Source organism: Condylura cristata, unplaced genomic scaffold, assembly GCF_000260355.1.
Source record: "Condylura cristata isolate star-nosed mole 26May11 unplaced genomic scaffold, ConCri1.0 scaffold00017, whole genome shotgun sequence".
NCBI classification, from domain to species: domain Eukaryota; kingdom Metazoa; phylum Chordata; class Mammalia; order Eulipotyphla; family Talpidae; genus Condylura; species Condylura cristata.
The window spans coordinates 27,402,272-27,419,789 of record NW_004567118.1 but is presented as its reverse complement, the minus strand read 5'-3'; the positions used below and the strand labels follow the sequence as shown (position 1 = coordinate 27,419,789).

The 17,518-nt window shown below is 49.8% G+C and overlaps 1 protein-coding gene across 1 annotated transcript; it reads right to left on the bottom strand.

The window, feature by feature from the left end:
* Positions 1–6,066: 6,066 nt before the first annotated feature.
* RCVRN (recoverin) lies at positions 6,067–12,283 on the bottom strand. The gene is made up of 3 exons (XM_004684593.1): positions 11,903–12,283; positions 8,236–8,347; positions 6,067–6,182 (listed from the first exon to the last, which is right to left on the bottom strand). Exons 1-3 carry the CDS (start codon positions 12,281–12,283, stop codon positions 6,067–6,069), a joined length of 609 nt encoding a protein of 202 aa, XP_004684650.1.
* Between the last annotated feature and the right edge of the window lie 5,235 nt (positions 12,284–17,518).

Sequence of the window (17,518 nt, the reverse complement as noted above, 5' to 3'; positions counted from 1 at the left end):
CGGGACACCCTGCTCTGCTCTGCTCCTGGGGGACCCTGAGTTGGCGGGAGGGAAGAGGCCAAACCGGGCAGAGGTTTAGGGTACAGATTCACTAATCTTCCCACGCATGTGCCCACTTTGTCATGAAGCCGAGTGCGCGGTTCTCCACAGTGCGTATGAAGAGGCTTCACGAACATCGCTCTGTCTGCCCTCGTCATCCTAATCACTGATCTCAGAGCGCACTTTCCGGAAAGAACACTGGCCCTAAACCCAGTGAGTAGACACCTGGGCTGCACCTGCCTGGCTCCTCGGGCCACAGGCTTCCATCTGGGGCTGGTTTCGGGTGGAAAGGGCCACCTGGGAAGGAGAGGGGGTCTGGGGCGTCAGGCAGTGAGGGTGGCTTCAACAAACACCCCAGGCAGCTCTGCTGCAAGCCCACCCTGACCACGCTGGGCAGGTATGTGGGTGCTACCTAGGCATGCAGCACTTCAGCAGTGCTTGCCTGCCCTCCAGACAGTTGAGGCCCCGCATTGCCCACCACCCCACTCTTTCCCTTGTCTCTTCTTTTTTCTTGTCAGGTCTTTCCTCCCTCTTTCCCTCTCTCAATCTATCACTGTGGGGATTGGCCCAACTCCCAGCTCCCCACCCCCTACCCCACTCTGGTCCTTTCCTCTCCTCTCCTTTCTGGCTCCACCTGCCTTTCGGAGCTTGGCTTCTATGAGCCTTCCTGCCTTCCCATCCTCTCAGGGTGAGGAACGGTCCTGCCAGCTTTGGCTTTCTATTGACATCGTGGGGGTCCCCACCCCTGCTCCTGGAGGTTTGCCCACTACTCTCCCTGACCCTAGTCCCTGCTGAGAAGTCTTCCACTCTCATGTGGAAATGGATGCTCACAGCCAGGAGGGGCCCGGCCAGGTGTTAGGACATGACCTAACTGTAGCTGATCTGGACATGCACTAAGAGGAATAGACCTGGGGTACCTGTTCTGCCAGTGGGGAACCTGAGCTGTGCCCCAGACCTGAGTGGAGGATACTGCTGGGGGCTGGGGAGGACCCAGACAATCAGAGTCAGGCTGGGGAATGAAACTATACGGCAACAGGCTAAGGAAGATCAGGGCAAGAGCGTTGTGAGGGAACAGGGTGTTCACACCTGGGAGTGTGGCTGTTACAGCGAGGGGAATGTATGTGCACGTGGTTAGGGTACGTTGCTGAGGCCCAAGGTCACTTTATGCTAGGGAGGGGGAAATGGTGCTTCTTCAGTAAGATCACCTGATTTAGCAAATAAAAACACTTGATGTTTGATTAAATTTGACTCTCAGACAAATGAGTCATCTTCTTGTATAAGTATAGCCTACAGTATAAGTGTACCCTAGAGGGCGGGATATACTTATCTGAAATTCTGCTGTCATTGCACACGTGTTTTACCAGGCACCTCTTTTGTCAGAAATACTCTGCAGTGGGGCCAGGGTGAGGGTCGGGCAAGTAAGGTACCTGCTTCAGCTATAAAATTTAAGAGAGGACTATTGATAAAATACCCTCAGTTGTCAGGATAAGTATATTTAATGCGATATTTACAAAATAAAATCCACAAACTATCATCCGTGGGCCATCTATAAAAATAATGTTTTATTGGAACCAGGCCAGCTCATGTAAATACATGCTTTGATCCTGATTATACAGTTTTGGAATTTTGTTGTACATGGGCTCTTTTTAACATTGTCTTTTATTTTTAAGCAATCGTGTCACAATATTCTTTCTCTTGATTACTAAGTTTTGGGGTACTTTCCTCCCTATACATTTTGCATGTCTGCCTTGCCCATAGCCTAGTTTTGCTCTGTAAAAAGGAGAGTTGAAGCAAGAGCATTTGGTAGATGCATAATGAAGCAAATGTTTGTTTTGATTGTCCAGATTATTCCTAGTTCAATCACTAAAATCTTTGTCCTCCTCAGTTGTCCTTTCTGCAAATGTCCCTGCCTTTGCTCATCAACCTATTGGCATCTAGAAAACGGGGCACACCTTCTTCCTCCACCACCCCACAATTGTACCCAGAATAGTTGACTTAGAGTAGGTCACATTGGTGCAATGATACAGGACAGAAGTATCTCCCGGGGCAACTCTTAGGTGCCACTGGGGCCAGTTATCCAGACCCTGCCACTGATAGGAGGACCTCATGTCTTCTCCAGGCATTTGTAAATCTGTCCTTTGCTCTCACTCTGCACACGGGCAGCGTCTGCACGCTGCTTGATCTTGTCCTGTTCATGATTAAAACAAGTTGATTTGATTTGATTGGCATTTTGTTTATTCTTTGGCATCTGTTTCTACCTGGAAGTGAATGTCTATCACTTCACCGGATCCTGGAGAATCCTGCGCACTATTTCCGGCAACAAGTGGGAAAAATGGGGTGGTAGTTAGCCTACTCCATTGTCTCAGAGCCCAAGAGGAGTAAGCAGAGGGGTAGGCTTAGGGGACAGAAGCAGAGGTCAGAGGTCAAAAGGGCAGGAGGCAGGTGTGCTCCCTCTTTTAGATCACCCCCCTAGATCACTCACTTTGCTGTTTACCTTGACTGTCCAGCCTAGGGTACTTCAGTCCTGGTTATAATCACCTGGGAAACTTTCTAGAAGCATTAATAGCTGGGCCTGAACCAGGACTCTCACGGAATGGATCTGGATTGGTTTCAATATGAGCATTTTTAGGAATTCCTGAATAATTTTTATTATGTTAAAATATACCACATTTGAAACCTTTTGAAGTGTACAGCTCAATGGCATTGAGTACATTCACGCTGGCAACAATCCCCACCATCCTTCTCCCAAACTTTTTCCTCTTCTCAAACTGAAACTGCACCCATTAAATTATAACCCCATCTCCCCTCTCTCTAGTCCTTAGCACCCACCTCTTAATTCTCTGTAGCTGTGAATTTGACCAATCTAGGTAATATCATACACATGGGATCAAACAGTATTTGTCCTTTTGTGTCTGGGCTTTATTAGTATGAGTCCCCATAGTTCATATGTCAGAATTTCATTTTTTTTATAGCAGATAATATTACACTGTATATTTGATTCTGTGGACAGTGTCTGAGATCCGGTAAGCTAAAATAAGCTACTGACAAAAATCTATAAATGCCACTTCCAAGGTCAGTGATAACAGCTGTTTCCATGATACCTGCCACTTCCTGTGGGGTCCTCTAATGGACTTGAATTCACAAGACTCACCAGCAGCCCAGCACATGGCCTGGACAAGTCAGGAGCATTATAGCCTTGGCTATGGTGACAATGGAGTGACCAATGGCAGCTGGCACTAAAGGATCTCTTGGTGACATTGTGGGAAATACCTTTTAGGGATGCTAAGAAACACCCGAGGTTTAACTACATACAATACTGGGCTTCTTGTGAAAACTCTTTTAGTATTCTTGATGAGGCCCGTTTCTACTCTTGAGTTTACACTTGCATGCAGAAGCAGAAATTCAGAGACATAACAAGGTGACTTTTTAGTTTCTATAGTGTGCATCTATTTTTACAATCTACCACAATTATACTAAAAACACCCAATTTTTTCTCTTGGAAACCAAGCAGCCCTCAGTCTCAGTCCATGACTTTTAAGTTGTTCCCAATTCCACCCTCAGCCCCAAGGATAGGCATCAACATCACCTTGCTCGATAAGAGCACAGCAACCTCCTGGCAAATTCCGGGGCTACGGATGAGCATACGGCCAGGCAGAAACCCATGGGAGATAGTTCTGGCACTTTGGCTGGGACTCTTCTGAAATTGGAACCAGGAAGAAATAAGCTTGAATCTTCTGGAAGCCACCCTGATCGCTTGGGGAAAAGACTTCCTGAGAACCGAGTCAACATAGCACCATATAGAACCAAGAGGTGAAGAAAGAACCCCGAGACACCATTGGAACCTCTGTTTTAATCTAGACTTAAAACTAGTGCTACTTCTGGAGTTCCAGTTTCATGAGTCAATAAATTCCTATTTATATCTGATTCTTGCTGGGTCTTCTGCCCCGTGCATGTGGAAGAGTCTTGATGACATAACTCTTCATTGCCTCCATCTCCTTTTTAGTTAAGTTGGACTTGCCACTGCTTCCTGGTTCTCGACATCTTTTCTATAGAATGCCCTCGAACTGTACAAGATCATAGCCCAAGTGGACCTGCTACTCCAAGTTAACAGATCTGCTAATTAGGTTATCCTTCTTTGGTTCTTCATGGGCCATAGATGACCCAGTGACCCAGAGACCAATAAGGTCATTGTTCAGTCACTATCTTTTTAGACTCAAGTGACATAGATGCCCTGAATTTAGACAGAAGTGAAATGCTCCAACCTCATTCTCCAACCAACTGGATTCACTCAAGGAGGGTGTGTGGGTTGTAGAAAAGAGGCACTGAGCCTTCTGGTTGTATCTTGTCACCTGGACTGGATCTGTCCCTCTCCTTCCATGGAGTTGGGCCCTGGGTGACCCACTGTGTCTGACAACAGAGAGATGTTTGAGTAGGTGAGTTTAAAAATCTATCTCTTTGTCCAGAGCTGCTGAACTGGATGTGTACCGCCCCTCCATTTTCCAGCTCCAAAGTTGTATGACCTTAAAATTCTTTGTCTGATTGTGTCTAGATCAAAACTATCAGAGCAGCCAGGTGTAATCAAAGGGGCTCTGATTTAAATACAGAGTTCTACTCCTATTTTCTGACATCAGGATCCCCATCTAAACCATGGTTTAATAATGCCTCTATCATTGAAATATTGCTGAGACTCAAGCAGAATGCATGGCTCATACATAGAATAGCTCAGTGGCAGAAATCCAAAGTTCTGGTTACTATCAAGTTTGTCTTCCACAAAAAGCAGCCCTATCTGGTGGGGTGACTGTGCCAATGCTGTTTAGGGTGCTAACCCCCAACAACAGCAACACAAGCTTCCCTGCAAGGGGTTGTACTTGTTGGTCAAGTATCCAGACATCCATATGCCTTCCTGACCCTGTTTTCTTCTAAGTTTAAGATGAGAATAAATAGGCAATGACAATACCACAATGACCATGACCTCGAGACTCTGATGGAGTTCTGAGGTGTTCCCAACCTTGGAGCTCTGCTCAGGCAGTGTGTGCCAGTGGGCAGCCCTAGCCTGGCCACTGCTCCTTCTGCTTGGGAAGCAGCTTGGGAAAGCTGCTTCCTGTCTTTGGGCCTCCTTTCCCTGTGTCTAAAATACAAGAGCTTAGGGACATCTATACACCTCTCACTGGGTCAAAACTGGACTTGTCGTTATCCCAGAAACCAGCAACTCCGTATGGTTGCCATTCTGGTAGATGACGTCACCACCCACCCACCCACCAGCAAGACACACTCCTGGCCACCATCTGTGCTCCTTCCCCTCCCCCGCAGCCAGCAGGTGTGTCTGCCCCCTAAAGCTCTCCAGAGCAGGCCTGTTCTCTCTATCCCACTGCTGTTCTCGGGCAGGACTGCCCAGGTGACAATAAACACAGGATCTCTATCTGGGACTCAGGGCTGACCCCTGGTATATTTCTACCCAGAGGGTTCTCTACACACATAAATCCCTCCTCCTGTAGGCCCCACAGTGCTACCCAATACCCAATGGCGCAGCCACACATCTCCCCAGGGGCTGTGATGAAAACTTGTATGTACCTGATGCGAGCATAGTGACCTTACTGCTCACAGGGCTTCTTGGTCTGCAGTCCCCTCTGCAGTCCTGTGGGGAGGGACCTGCCTGCCTCCTTCACCTCCAGCGTCCTCTCACCCCTGTTCCTGACTTCCTGACCATATGTGCTTGTCTTAGAAGTTGAGTCAACAGATACAATGTTCATTTCCAGTTCAAGAATGACCAGGGGGCTGTGTGCCCAGCTCCTCTTGCATTTATTGGAAGCTGCTTACCCAGCAGTCCACAAAGGAGCTTACATGGGGGTGACATTCAGGACTCCTGGGGCCTAATCCTGGGATTATCATGGAGGTGTGTGTGGGAGGGAGCAGGCAGGGGGAACTGGGGGTGTACAGATAGAGGGAAGAAGATGCTTCCATCTGGCAGGGAGCTGTGCTGTGGGTGGGTCTGTGCACGTGGGCAGGAGCAGGGCTGAGCAGTTGACATCAGGGTTTCTTTTCCTTTATCCTTTCTTGTACTTTTTGAGGTTCAAATTGAATCAGTCGCAGAATCTCCTTATTGGTCAGTGTTCCCTCAATGAACTCGTCCTCTGTAAGCTTATCTGTGCATGGGAAAAACACAGTCAGGACCGGTTGTTTCAGGCTTCAACAGGGCTGACATCTGGCCAGTATGCGCATTCAGACATATGCTATGAAAACAGAGACCACCCAGGGGCCCCAAGGATTACCCCTACTCTACTCCACTTTTCCCCAGGACTCGAGCATTCCCCTAAGTCAGCAACGAGAGGACACCACTCATGAAGGGCTCCAAGACAACCTGAGAGGTTGTTGGAGGCCTATGAAGTTATGTGAGTGTTCCCTTAGGGTTCATGCCTGCTGGTGAACTTCTAGGGTACCAAGCAAGGCAGAACTCACTTGAGAATCAGGGATCAGTGTCCACCTAGGGAGAAGAGGGAGAGGTGAGGGGTCCAGTGTGGTATCCAAGAGAACTGGCCCAAGAGGCCACCCCAGCTCCCATCACACAGCCTCACGACTCCCAGAGCATCTTCTCTGGGAAACTACCCTGTGCACCTCTGCACGCCCTCACCTAGCTCCCCACTGGGGACATAGAGGCCCTCAACTAGCACATTCAGTTCTACCCACTGAGCCCCTCCTTTGGGGCTGAGGCTGTTGTGGGGGTGGAGGGCAGAGTGTGGCACAGGATGGAGTGAGATAAAGTACCTGGTCTTTGGGAAAGACGGTCTGTGGATGCCCTCACCCTCCGGGGCATGGGAACATCGGCTTGGCACCAGGAGGGGCTGCCTCCTTACATTTTGTACCAAGCAACCTGCTCCCTGCCCACTCTAGTCTCAACTGGTGCCAGTGACCTTTGGACCTCCTGTGACTTCTTCCTGGACTGCAGATGAGTAGAGACAGGGTCCACTCAACCAGTCCAGAGACCACCAAGGAGGTGACACTAGCCCCTCAGACATGTTTGGGGATGCGGTGTCTTATCAGTGGAAACACTACAGGTTTTGAAAGTCTGAATTGCTCGTTTCTCTTTTAAAACATCAGATGACATGGCACCAACGGCTCCATCTTCCCACCTGGCAAAATTCAACTGACAGCCACCAGACCAGATATCGACTCCCTATTATATGCCAGCCCATTACATAGCAGGGCTTCTGTCCGTTTCTCTCACTTCATCACCCAGCCCTGGAGAACATGTGAGTGGTCTCCTGCCTTCTCCTACCATATGTTCCGCATGGCTGGGAGCATCATGCACCAGCAACTGGTCCTGGAAGTCACCACCAATTTCAATGCAAGACCACATTCCCTGCAGGATGCCCCCACCACGGCCTGGCAGGGCACCCAGATAGGCCATCTCCTGGAATTAGGGGATTTAAGGATGTACCATCAACTTGGCCAGAACTTTCTTAGAACAGTCCTGCAATCTAGGACTTCTTACTCAACTTTATTTTTTCTCCTTGCTTGATGCTTGCCCATAGGGTCCCATCTGCTTTGCAGTCAATGACTTTCCCAGATGCCTCTAAATTCTTTGCCCTTCCATCTCCCTCCCCTCCCCAGAGGCCTTTCCTTCCATAAATCTTCTACAAAATAATTCTGGTGACAGTGCTTCTCAGAGCACCCAAACTCACTTCTGAAAGTAAAGACACGTACATTGAGACTTGATGCTAATTCAGGCTGACAGATCTGCCCTATACCAACTGTGCAGAAAGAACTTGAAAAAGTTAAAAAAAAAAAACAAAAAACAAAAAGTGAGTGGTGAATGGAAGTGTCTAGAAGGGGCACTTCCTTTAACAGGGGTTTGCAATTCCTCTAAACATCCCATTGGACTACACTATCCAACAAGATGTTTCATTAATATTTTACTTCTTCAGTGTAGACTAACTGTGTTATAGCAAAAGTTGTTTTTCTTCAAAACGTGCTGGGGATGCCTGCATCTGTTCCCAAGTGACAGCAGATCTGGACCCTGCTAACTATACAGACCAACTCCTCCCCTCCCCAACACCCCCCAACAGTATAAGAGGGAATAGGGTGCCCATGGGGTCCTAGCTTCTTGGGTGCTGTGACTCTGTGGCTAAGTCTTGTTGGAGTCTCTGGGAACAGTCTGCAGCTATAAAACCAAAAGCTATCAAGGAAAAAGGAATTCACCATCATCTTTCTTTCCAAAGTACCCCCAGATCTTCTCTGCTCGCTTTTCTGGGGTGTTTTCATCATCAGGAAGGTGTTTCACGTCCTCTGGATTGATCATTTTGAAAATAGCCTGCACCCAAATAAAGAGGAAGCAATGGTCAGATGTGGCAGTGGACTGGCAGACCTTGGGCCACCATCGTGGTTTCTCCCTGTGCCCAAAGAGCCCGGGGGACAGGCATGCTTTATGCAGATGCCCAGGCTGTAGCCTGCCCTGCTGAACCCAAATTCCTGTAGGGGGCCTGGGTATCTGTATTTTGAGATCCAGCATGGCAGGCTGATTGTACTAAATGCTGACATTTGTTAGCCACTCAACACTCCCTGCTTTTTGTGCACTTAACTCCTGACTTCCCAAGTGTGTTTACAGCTGACCTTCACAGCAACCTTTCAGGTGGAAATGACTGGTCCCATGTACAGATGAAGAAACTGAGACAACTAACTTGCTAAATCACTTAGCCAGAAGCAAAAGAGCAGAGAGTTTAACCCCAACAGTTTGATTTCTTCCCTTTCTCCACTCAGCTTTGTATTCTTGGAAATGCCCCAGAGGCCATTCTAGGGGTGGGGTGGAGAAGAGAGTGGGGAGGTGATGGAAAAAAATCCTTTGAGAGGTCTCCTTGGGGCAAAGGAAACCCATTTATCTACTGCTGATATGAGGGTGGGTGGGTAGAGAGGATCCAAGAAAGGTTTAATTTTTGCCCCAAGACTCCTCTCCCTTCCCTCTGCTCTGGTAAGGAGCCAGATGTGCCCTGTGGGCAAAGCAGGAAGTGCCCTCTGCCCTGTGACCAGGGAAGGACAAGGTGGCCACCATGTGCCCTTCCAACCCAGGCTACTGGAATTCGCCAGCTCAGCAACTCCAGGGCTGGCCAGGCCCAGGCCAGACACTCAAAGTTAAGGCCCTTGAGACTGTCCAGCCTCTACCCTCAGCAGGCTGGGGTGCAGGCAAGGTGTTGGATGGGAGGCAGAGGGCACCTTGCAGACAATTTGGGGGCATGGTCAGGCAAGAGTAGTGATGTCTGTGCAATTAGCCTGGAGGGAAGGTCAGCAGCTTCTAGTTCACATTCAGCCTCCCCTAGTTAATAAGAAGAGGGAGTAAGTCAACCCAGCACCTGGGGCAGCGGCCTGAGCTGGCAGTTCCACAGTAGCTGGCTCCTGACTCCCCTCTGTTCTGAGTCAAGAGGAACAAGTGCCTGAACACTAAACACTAAGAGTCACAGATTGCCTGCCCCATGGCTGCTGCACCCCCCCAAGACCTCTGTGCACCCCCTCCCCCTGGCCCTCCCCTTCCCCCCAGGACAGACTGTCAAAGCCTCAGTTAGGGAACTGGGTCAGGGAATTGAGAGAGAATCATCAAATGTCACCCCAGTCTGGGGAGGGTCTATAGCTTTCCCAAAGCCGTGCAACTTGCTGGTGGCATAGATGGGACTAAAACCCATGACTGTGGCTCCAGGGCAGAGACTGTGCCATCTGGAGGAGAGCAGAGACCTGGCACCACCCTGCCAGCCACAGCCATCGATGCAGCGGTCGCCTGCAACCCTTGCTGCTCAGCTACTCCTCCCTCCCTATATTGCTCCCTTCCGGTCTTCCCTTTCTCCCCTCCCCCCCCTCCTTTTCTTCAGGAAGCATCTACTAGCAGGCTTCTTTCTGTTGGACTCTACACCCTTTAGGTGGTTCTGAGGTCCCCATTCCAGGCCACCTGCCAATCCAGGGAAGCGTGTGCTGCAGACCTTGCCAGACACCAGTGAGGCTCCCACCGACCCCTGTCCTTGCTGGAGACCCAGGTACAGTTCACTGGCTACAAGCTGGTATTTTATTCACACTTCCTTCTAATAAGGGTGGAAGAATTGTACAAATGAAAGCATGATTACAAATGCACCCAAAATGAAGGAAATATGAAAAATATTGACCCTTTTAATAGGAATGGAATTAGAGAAATGAAAAAGACATAGGATGGGGAATTAAAAAAAGATTGAGTAAAAAGATTCAAAATGATAAAACAGGGGAAAAGTGGAAATGTCTTGATTGTCCCACACCAGAAAGGGTTAAACAAATGATAAAAATTATATATATGTCATAGTTTTAAATGATTAGAACGTATGTAGGTAAAAGACTAGAAGGGGTTTTTATTTTTCTAACAAGTACCATTATGTTGACAATGGCTTTCTCAGGATGGACGGTGGCATTAAAAGTGATTTTAATTTTCTTGTGCTGGCTTCTAAATTTCATGAATTATTTACATAGTGTATAAATACAACTAGTTTGAAGATGCCTAAAATCTTCAGAGCAAAAAATCTGATACTGAACCAACATTTATAGAGGAGACTGAGTGCTGGAGACTGGTCTGCAGGGAGCCTAGGTGTCCCGGGTGGTTATGCCTACAGCACATACAATATGGAAAAGCTGAGGTTGGGGGGTGGGTAAAGGGGGGTTTGGGGGTGGGGAAGGGAACTGCCCCACCTTAAGAAGACTTCAAGATTCAAACCCAGATTGGCACATGTATTTGAACCCCACTTCTTGTTTAAAATTAATTTTGGTCCCTCCTTGGTGGCGCCACAGGTTGGGGAGCAGCACTAGGATGCTTGCCACAGCCACTTCAGCATGAGTTCGATCCCCCGACCCGGAGGTGACCCACATGGTGCAGCAGACCTCTTCTGTCTCGCCCACTGCTCCCCTCAGCAGTGTACTTTGTCGATCTGCCTGTTGTGCTCCCCGCTCTGCCTCTGGTGAAACCTCTCACTGACTCTCCATCTCTGGCCAGTACCCCAGTTCTGTATGCATAAAGAAACAAATCTTTATTTAATTACTTTTTAAAGATTTATTTATTCATGCATACAGAACTGGGGTACTGGCCAGAGGAGCAGGAGCAGTGAGAGGATTCACCAGAGACAGAGCCGGGAGCAGAACAAGCAGATCTACAAAGTACACTGCTGAGGGGAGCAGCGGGCGGGTCAGGAGAGGTCTGCTGTCCTGTGTGGGTCACCTCCCTGGCCTGGGGATGGAACTCACGGTGAAGTGACTGAGGCGAACTTCAAGGTTCTGCACTTTAACCTGTTGACCACCAGGGAGGGCCCAATAAATAAATCTTTTTAAAAAATTAAATTAATTTCGATAGACTATGAATATGCACTGTTGAGGGGCCCTGGAAGAAATAAAGGATGGGGTGAAAGGAAGGAGGGAAGAAACAGGAAATATAAATAATGGGAACTACCCAGATTCTTATTTAGGAGGAAAATTAAGCTGTGGGGAATGTTCTGGCCTCTAGTAACACAGGTTTCCCCCACTACCCCAAAGTAAAACCATCTTTTTGTTATGATTTGATAGGTTATTTTTTTTCCTTCTTTTTGGATCTGGGAACACTGTTTCCATTAATTTATATGGAATAATTTTTGAACCATTCTCAGGCCCTCAAAATAACCTCTGAAATCAGACTAAGTACCAAGGTTCCATTTTGAGAGAGACATGGGGTGTGGGTGTGGAGTTTAGCAGATACTCCTCCTGACCGCTCTCTAGCTGGACCCTTAGCCTCCTGCCACCCAGCTCCACGCGGCAGCCGCGGCTCCGGGCGTGGGGCCGCCACAGAGCATCCTGGGTGCCTCCCTGGTGCGCAGTGGGAAAGGCAGGCAGGACTCACCATGACGATCTCCAGGACTTCATTTTTGCTGATGGCCCCGTTGCCGTCCACGTCATAGAGGGAGAAGGCCCACTCCAGCTTCTGGTCGGTCTTGCCCGTGCTGGTCATGTGCAGGGCCACCACGTACTCCTTGAAGTCCAGGGTGCCATCGCTGTTGGTGTCGAAGCTGCGGAACACGTGCTGGGCGTAGGCCTTGGGGTCGGCGTCCGGGAAGAACTTGGCATAGATGCTCGCGAACTCCTGCTGGGTGATGCGGCCGGTGGGGCACTCCTTCAGGAAGGCCTGGTACCAGGCACAGAGCTCCTCCTGTGTGAACGTGGTGTTCAGCTGCAGCTCCTCCAGGATCTCCTTGGACAGGGCCCCACTTTTGCTGTTCCCCATGAGTGAGGGAGTGCAGACCCGAGGGCAGTCACCGGGGTGGGTGGGAGTAAGGTATCCCCTGGCTGCAGAGAGGGGGAGCAGAATGTGGAGGTGCAGGTGGATTGGAAGGATTTGCAGCTCGTTCACCTCAGTACTTTGAGCTTGGGGAAGGGGGGAAGGGTAAACTCCCAGAATCCCCTCTCTCTTCCTCCCCCCCACCCCGGATTAAAATAAAAAGCTGACAGCAGGCAGTTAATCCTTCTTGGCCTTCAAGGAGATAGAACAGGACTCAAACTTCTGAGCCAGAGCCTTGGGCTGGAGTCTTCTCCATTGTCTGCTCTCTTTCTTTCCCACACCCCCCTTTAGCCTTCTAAGAGCACCCCTTTGCTGATTTTTGTACACCCAAACTTTGAGGCTCTCAGGGCCTAGGATGGCACTTCTCGGTGAGTCCTATAACACAGTACTTAGGAAGCTGATTGTGGAGACAGCTCAGGGTTCAAGTTCCAACTTTCCAGTTTACTAGCTGTGTGACTACAGCCACATTTATAATCCCCGTCAAACTTGAATACTTTCTCTTCAAATCCTTCATCTTTTCAAGTTTTTCCTTAAATATTACCTTCTCAGCAATTCCTATCCTGATCTTTGTATTTACAATAGCACACCCACCCCCTCCAACCACTGGCAGCCCCAACTGTTTGTCCTGCTGTATTTTTCTCCCTCACACATACACCTTCTGACACACTGATTTACTGTTTGTTGTGAGTGCCCTCATCAGAATGAAAACCTATAAAGGCAGGAATTCTGTTTTGTCCCAGGCTGTGGCTCCATTGCCAGAATGTGCCCAGCACGCTTAGGCCTTCAGTGAATGTTCCTCCAGTGAAGGGGTATGGCCATAGCGGCCATCTCCATGCTATTGTGAGGCTGAAATGACTTAGTCTCTGTGTGTAATACCCTTAGAGAGAGCCCAGCAAGTAGTAAGTGCTGAATGTCCCCTTCACCTACAAGAGATGGCAAACTCCCATGGGAGCTACCGAGTGAGGTGGGCCAGGGAAGTAATAGGGACTGGAGAGGCCTGTGTCACACGTGGAAGGATTGGCAGGAAAGGGTATGAAAGCTTACCAGCCAGATCCTGTCTCACTTGTTCTGGGTCTGCACCTTCACTGCCTCACTATAAATACAGAAAGCTTGGTGCAGCAAAGCAGAAAAATGATTTATTTTAACAGGGTGGAGGGAGAGCTACAGGGGAGAGGGACAGTGTCCAGCTACTTAACGGTAGTGAGGTGCAGCTGCGTTCAGCGAGCAGTGTCTGCACCTGGGCCTGGGGCAGCGTCTCTCCAAGTCCTGCGGCCACAGGGCCGGCAAGGTGCAGCCACCTGCTGCTGCTGTCAGCAGTATCCATGGCAGTGGGCGGTTGTAGGCTGCAGGGGCGCCCTCGAAGAGACCGGGTGCCCCATGCCCTTCTTTGCCTAGGAGCCCCTAAAATGCCCACTCTGCCCTACCCCCTCCCCAGCACTCAGGCAGGGGAGGACCTCCAGTCACAGTACCCGCTGCCTTTGGTTTGGCCCTGTGCTGCGTCGCTTGTCCTGATGGCCTGGTCTGCACCCAGCCTTGGTGAAGGCCTCACTGGCCTCCTTGGGCCTGGGCCTGGGGGTGGGGGCCTGGGCCTGGGGGTGCAGGGCTGCTCCAACATGACTCCATTTTGACTCCACCTTGGCTTAGTGTCCCTAGAATTTTTAGTCATCCAAGAGGAATCCAGGAATCTGATTTGTAGAGGCAGTTTTCAAACATACACACATTAAGTTAATTCAGACTAAAACAAAACAAAACAAAACAATGGTATAGGCCAAATACATCTTATCGGTTCATCCCATAGTTTGTCATTTTGCAAAGTGCCTTTCACCTGGAGCTGGTGGGCTGTAATGCATGCTTCCCAAGTGGGTGAGTGGATGCACGGGAGACAGGAGGCTTCTCCTCATGACAGACGCTATTGCAAGGATGGGGCATGCGGAAAAACCTTGCACTGAGTTCTCATCACCCACTGGGAAGCGCCCTTAGTTGAGAAGTGTTGCAGGAAGACATGCCTGGAACGCTGGAATTGCCACACTGGAATGGAGAGAAGTAACCTCTTGGCCCAGGAGTGGTTAATACAAAGAATAAGTCACATCATCTCTAGGCAGGTGAATTGGCACGTACACCCTATTTTATGCCATGCTTGTTACTGACGGGTGCTGCAGATCCCTGTAGCTGGGACAAAGTCACTGGCCAGGCCCATCTGGTGCTGCTCAGGATGGGTTGAGAAGTCCAGGCACTGGCACCTGACCCCCTGCTGTTCCAGAATCGTTCTCGGGAGTCTTAGTGTCAGGTGTGTTTGTTCCTGCCTGCGTTACTATTCCTGCCCCCCTTAAGAGGATATTGTTGTTGTTGTTTTTTAAAGATTTATTTATTTATGCATACAGAACTGGGGTACAGGCCAGAGGTGTGGTGGGTGAGAGGATTCACCAGAGGCAGAGTGGGCAGCAGAATAGGCCGACTGATGAAGTACACTGCTGAGGGGAGCAGCAGGCAGGTCAGGAGGTTCTTCTGCCATGGGGGTCAGCTCCCTGGCCGGGGATTGAACTGGTGTTGCAGTGGCTTCGGAGAGCTTCATACTGCAGTGCTGTATGGGCTTTGCGCCACCAGGGAGAGCCCAGGATATTGTTTTTTAATAGCCCTTTCTCTGTTTCCACACTTTCAGTATCCTGTAGCAAGGTTTTTATTCTCAAGAGCGGTTAGAAATAAGACAGTCAACACATTTGAAGCAAACAATTAAAACCCAGGTCATGAAAATGAGATCGATGCTTCCGTTGCTTGTCTCTGACCAGGCGTGGGGGCCACCGAAGTGTCTCGTGGGCGCCAGGTCTGTGCACAACCCCAGCAGGTGTGGCCAGGCCGACGTTACAGGGGGACTTGGAGCTCTGAGAGGCAAAACATCCACCTGGGTCACATGGTTGCCCTTTTTGTTTGGTTTCTATATCTTTCAAGGACAGGCTTATTAGGAAAAGGAGAAAGGAGATAACTGCGTAGTCACAGGAAGGCAGGAAGGCTGCCGGGTCACATGGTTGTTAAAGGCAAAGCCAGGAGGAAAGGACAGCCCTGCATGGCCCCAAGTTCCAGACCCTTCAAATTACAGCTGTCCCCTCTCTCTAGGAGGCCTGGACCCAGGGGGAAGGAGCTCCACTTCCAGAGGTGAGGGCCATGGCAGGGGAAGAGGCCGCAGGCAGAGAAGACTAATGCAGAAGTCCTCAGACTCTTCTGCCCTTCCCAAGAGCAAGGAGGATGGAGCAGGAACCAGGAGGGAAGCAGCCTGGCACAGTCCATGTGGCACTGCCCACGCTCCTCAGGTTGTGGTGCCCAGGAGGCTGGCGTGGGACGGGACCACAGGCAGCTGTGTTGATGCTGTGGAGAGAGGGGTTGTGACCCGAGGTTTGTTTGAAAACCTGCATAAACATCATCTCTCAGAAGGAGAGTTTATGCTCCTTAGCCAAACAAGTTGTTGCAGATGATGTATTGTGAATGGATTTGTTAAGTCTGAGCTGGGGCATAAACTCTCCCCACGCCCCAAAGACCACTGACTACCACTGTTGGGGAGAAGGCCTCGTCTCTGGCCAGTCCCAGCTTGTGTCTCCCCCTCCTGGCCTTGTCTTAACTGAAAGAAACAGGCTCTTCCCAGAGGCTGTCTCTGCTGCACCCAAGCCAGGGGCTGTGTGCTGACTGTTAGGGGAGCCCAGGCCTCAGCCCTCAGCCCTGTGTGAGGAATGAGCTACCTTTGTTTTTTGTGAGCTGAAGGACAAGATGAGTCTTCTTCCCTGGCCTGTAGCCTGTATGGGCATGAGAGAGAAAAGGGGACATGAGGAGGGTCCGTGGGAGACAGGCCAGGCAATGAGGCTCCACCCAGGGTGCTCTCATTACAATAAACCCCGGTGCACCTTTTTAGATGCTGGGGCCCAAGTGCTCAGAGCTGTCCTCAGCACTCTCTTCTGTCACACCCACCACAGGCTGTCAGGCAGTCACGTTAGCTCAGCCTTCAAAGCCCGTGTGCCCACCTCCACATGACCCTTCCTGTCACCTCTCCCTGCATTCCCGCTTCTGTGTCTCCCTGCCTCTACCTGTCCTGCAGCATTGCAGTGAATCCTGTAACAAGGCAGCCAGCCATGTGCCCTCGGCTGAGGCCTCCACTTCCCCAAGAGTAAAAGTCAATGGCCACTGTGGCCACCAAGTCCTACAGAGGCTGCTTCATCCCCCACCACCCCTGTGCTCCAGTCACACTGGCCTCAAACAAGCACGTGCCCAAACAAGCACTTAACCCAGGCTACCTCCTCTGCCTGGGACTTGTCCTCCCTCAGGTACCTCCCAGGCTGCTTCCCAGGTTTCCTGGTCTTTGATCAAATGCCAGACTCTCAATGATGCCCTCTCCAAACACCCCGTCTCACATTTCAACTTACCCACCCTCACCTCTCCAACTATGGATTCTCCTTTTTTAAAGCACTCAACACTTTCCAACCCCCACTGTTCATATAATTTCATTATCACACCTAATCTTGGTTTTTGAATGTCTCTCTGTGGCAGGATGTAAGCTCTGTGAGGGTGGGGTGGGGTCTCTGTCTGGTCACTCACCAATGTGTCCCCAGGATTTAAGTCAGTGTCTGGCATATAGTAGGTACCCAGTAACTACTGGATGCATGGATGGATGAATGGATGAGAATAGATTAATAGCCAGAAGCTCTGGAGGTGGAAGTGAGGTAGGGGGCTGGGACCCAGAGGGATGGGGCCTAGGCCTGGGGTGTGGGCTCACAGCTTGGTACCCATTGGGGTCAACACCCAGGATTCCCTCTGCTAAGTCACCAGAAGTCAGTCACCAACCCTTGGAGCCTGGGAGGAAGTCTGAGACAGGCTGTACAAAGGAGCGTGGCAGCTCTCCAGAAGGAGGGTCGCCCAGCGGGACCCAGTGTCTCTGGACAGTTTATTTTACATGGGATGAATCTAAGCATCTCAAGTGTACACAGAGAACCAAAGCAAAAAAAAAAAAAAAGTGCATTTTAACTTCCTGAAAATGCTTTATAATAAAGCAGAACAATTATATATAGCAAACGCCTTTAAAATTTAAACCCTTTAGACATTTAATTCTTCAGCATTAATACACACAAATGCTATTACGGCAGGGAGGGGGCAGGCAGATTACAGCCTCCATAGGGATCAGAGTTTCAACAGTGTTACTTA

Excerpts from the sequence above, each read along its gene's own strand:
- RCVRN (XM_004684593.1), bottom strand. The coding sequence starts at position 12,283 with ATGGGGAACAGCAAAAGTGGGGCCCTGTCCAAGGAGATCCTGGAGGAG. Across the intron at positions 8,348-11,902 it reads AAGTCCTGGAGATCGTCATG|GCTATTTTCAAAATGATCAA; the intron begins GTGAGTCCTGCC and ends ATTTGGGTGCAG. Across the intron at positions 6,183-8,235 it reads CTTTGGAAAGAAAGATGATG|ATAAGCTTACAGAGGACGAG; the intron begins GTGAATTCCTTT and ends TCCCATGCACAG.